The sequence below is a fragment of the Phaethon lepturus genome, unplaced genomic scaffold (genome assembly GCF_000687285.1).
Source record: "Phaethon lepturus isolate BGI_N335 unplaced genomic scaffold, ASM68728v1 scaffold20237, whole genome shotgun sequence".
Classification (NCBI taxonomy): Eukaryota; Metazoa; Chordata; class Aves; order Phaethontiformes; family Phaethontidae; genus Phaethon; species Phaethon lepturus.
In genome coordinates this window covers 2,437-4,771 of record NW_010550015.1, presented here as the reverse complement: position 1 = coordinate 4,771, position 2,335 = coordinate 2,437, and the positions used below count along the sequence as shown (strand labels likewise).

Here is a 2,335-nt window from a genome sequence, read left to right as displayed (position 1 = left end):
ACTCTTTCCTTCAAGTGAGACACCTGGTTTCATATCAACTACTGCTGTGGAAACAGGAGGCACGGTAGAACTGTGACCTTCACTGTGAGGGAAATGACAGGCATGGGAAACCTACAGAGTATGACTGCTCACTGGAGGGGGGAAAAATACAGACTGAGCAGGGAAACCGAAGGTTGGTTTGCAAAAAATTATCAGACACAACCTGAAAAACAGTATTTTTCTCTAGACAGATTTTTTTTTCCAGTTAATTTAGCTTTTATTTGTGTTTGAAGGCAATTATTCTGCCTAAAGGATTTACGAAATTTATCTGTCCTAACTAAAAGTAACATAGTGGACTGAAGAGGCGAAGTCAGAATCACTTGCAAGTTTTCAAACAATATATCGATTTAACACACAAAAAGACATCCTTTCAAAATGACCTTAAATCCCCACAAATCTAAATCCAAGCCGTGAGGCACCATTAATGTACTTACTTTCATACTTATCTTTTCCCATGTAAATGGTGTAAACGGAAGGAACAACTGAGGGATAGAAAGAGGAAAACAAATCAAAAGGGGTTCGGAACAAACTGTGCAAGGAATGACAAACACACAAGTCTTTGTCACAGAAATTAAAATGAAAACCATCCATCCCACTTCCCTCCTGGGGGCCAAAGGAAGATTGTTTTATGTTTCCTCCAGATTTTCTCCCGAACGCTTCAAAGGACTTTGGAAAGTAGCGATTCCACCACTTTCCACGGAATATTATCCGGCAAGGAACAGCTTTCTGGGCAAAACACCCTCAACATCCAGGTGGTTCAGAATGTATCTGTGTAAAATTGTATAATCTGTTCAATTAGGCACATATCTGTGAGCCAGAACAGCTGACATCATATGGGGATTAACTCTCTGTCTGGGCTTCAGTGAAACAGCTCATCTGCCTGGCCCTTGCTTCTCCAAAGTACCAGAAGCTAAATGTGAACCTCCCCCAGGTAGCCTGGGAAGATTAAAATTCAAAGGAAAGACTGAGGTCGCATAAACAGCAGTCGGTGATTTGTTTGGCTCATCTGTGCCTTTTTGGGGCACCTAAAACAACATCTGCCTCTTCTTTAGGGCTCATTCCATCACTCAGTAAAGACACTGCCAATTCTGTGAAACCAAGCAAGTGTCTGGACCCAGGGCCAGCATCTGGGAGACGGACACAGAGCAGTAAGAGGTGCTACAGTCAGGGAAGTCCTGTTGAAGAAACCACTGAGCAACCTGCTTAAAAAAACTAATAAAAATGCTCTGTTCTTGTACCTGGCAGTGAGAAAATCCCAATTTCACAGCAACACTATCTACCAGTTTGTCACATTTCCAGCTTCTACAATTTTTAACGATTATGTTGTGAGTGAGGAAATGCTGCAGCCACAGCTACAAGCCTCAGCGCTGCACTGAAATTTAGCTGTTCTTCATGAGGACCTACAGCAGCAACACAGCTCTGTATTTTTCATATACTGTTGTAGAACAAACAGAATTCATAGCAGGATTTCTAAACTCACTCACTGATAGTGCATAAATTAATGATTAAGAGCAAACAAATGAAAGTGACCAAACCTACCTCCAAAAAGTAATCTTTGAAAATATGGTGTTTAATTTCCTATTTTCAAAGTCACTAAAATAGTACACACATTTCACTTACATGCTACAACTCTTGTCACTGAAATGACTTGGATTCCAAACTGCTTATTGACCCAGTCCTGTCTGAGGGCATTTTTATTAGAAGTCCAATATAACTAGCACAAAGTCCAAACAATGCTTTTCAATTTAGTAATGAGGTAATAAGAAATGGGAATTCAAAGATATGAAAGGATTATGTGCCATGAGAGTTAAAGATTGGAAAAAAAATCCACCCTGGACACATAGGAGAGCCCAGAGAATTTGACATCATGACTGCAGGCACTACCCATAAGCATAAAATTAAATGCTCAAAAATAAAGTTGCGTTAGTTAATGGTTCTGTGAAAATGAAGCCCATCTTGCCAAACAGTGGTGGAACACTAACATAACTGAGCAAGAGATTTAACATACCCCAGTAACAGTGCAACACGTTTTAGGCAAACCACAATAGTCATCTTATTGTAGACCTCTCCCCGGCAGCAAAACTGATTATAGTGTATCAGAAACCCTCTGCAGAACTATCATTTAAAAATAAGAGAGACTGTTCACATCCTTAGCAGAGTTAACTGCAGCTTGTCTCTAACCCCAAGATACCCTACATGTTTGCCAGGCACCGTACCAGGCTCTTTTCTCTCCACTAAAAGGGCCACGTCCAGGAAAATCTCTGAACTTCTCACTAGCAGCCTGCTGATTAGCAGA

The 2,335-nt window shown here is 40.7% G+C and overlaps 1 protein-coding gene across 1 annotated transcript in view; it reads right to left on the bottom strand.

Annotated features, from left to right (window-relative positions):
* Window positions 1-518, bottom strand: part of CCDC25 (coiled-coil domain containing 25) — an 8,699-nt gene extending 8,181 nt beyond the window's left edge. Inside the window, exon 1 of the mRNA XM_010290439.1 lies at window positions 474-518. Within this exon, the coding sequence (XP_010288741.1) occupies window positions 474-495 (22 nt within the window). The 5' untranslated portion in view covers window positions 496-518. The remainder of the gene's footprint in view (window positions 1-473) is intronic.
* Window positions 519-2,335: the final 1,817 nt, after the last annotated feature.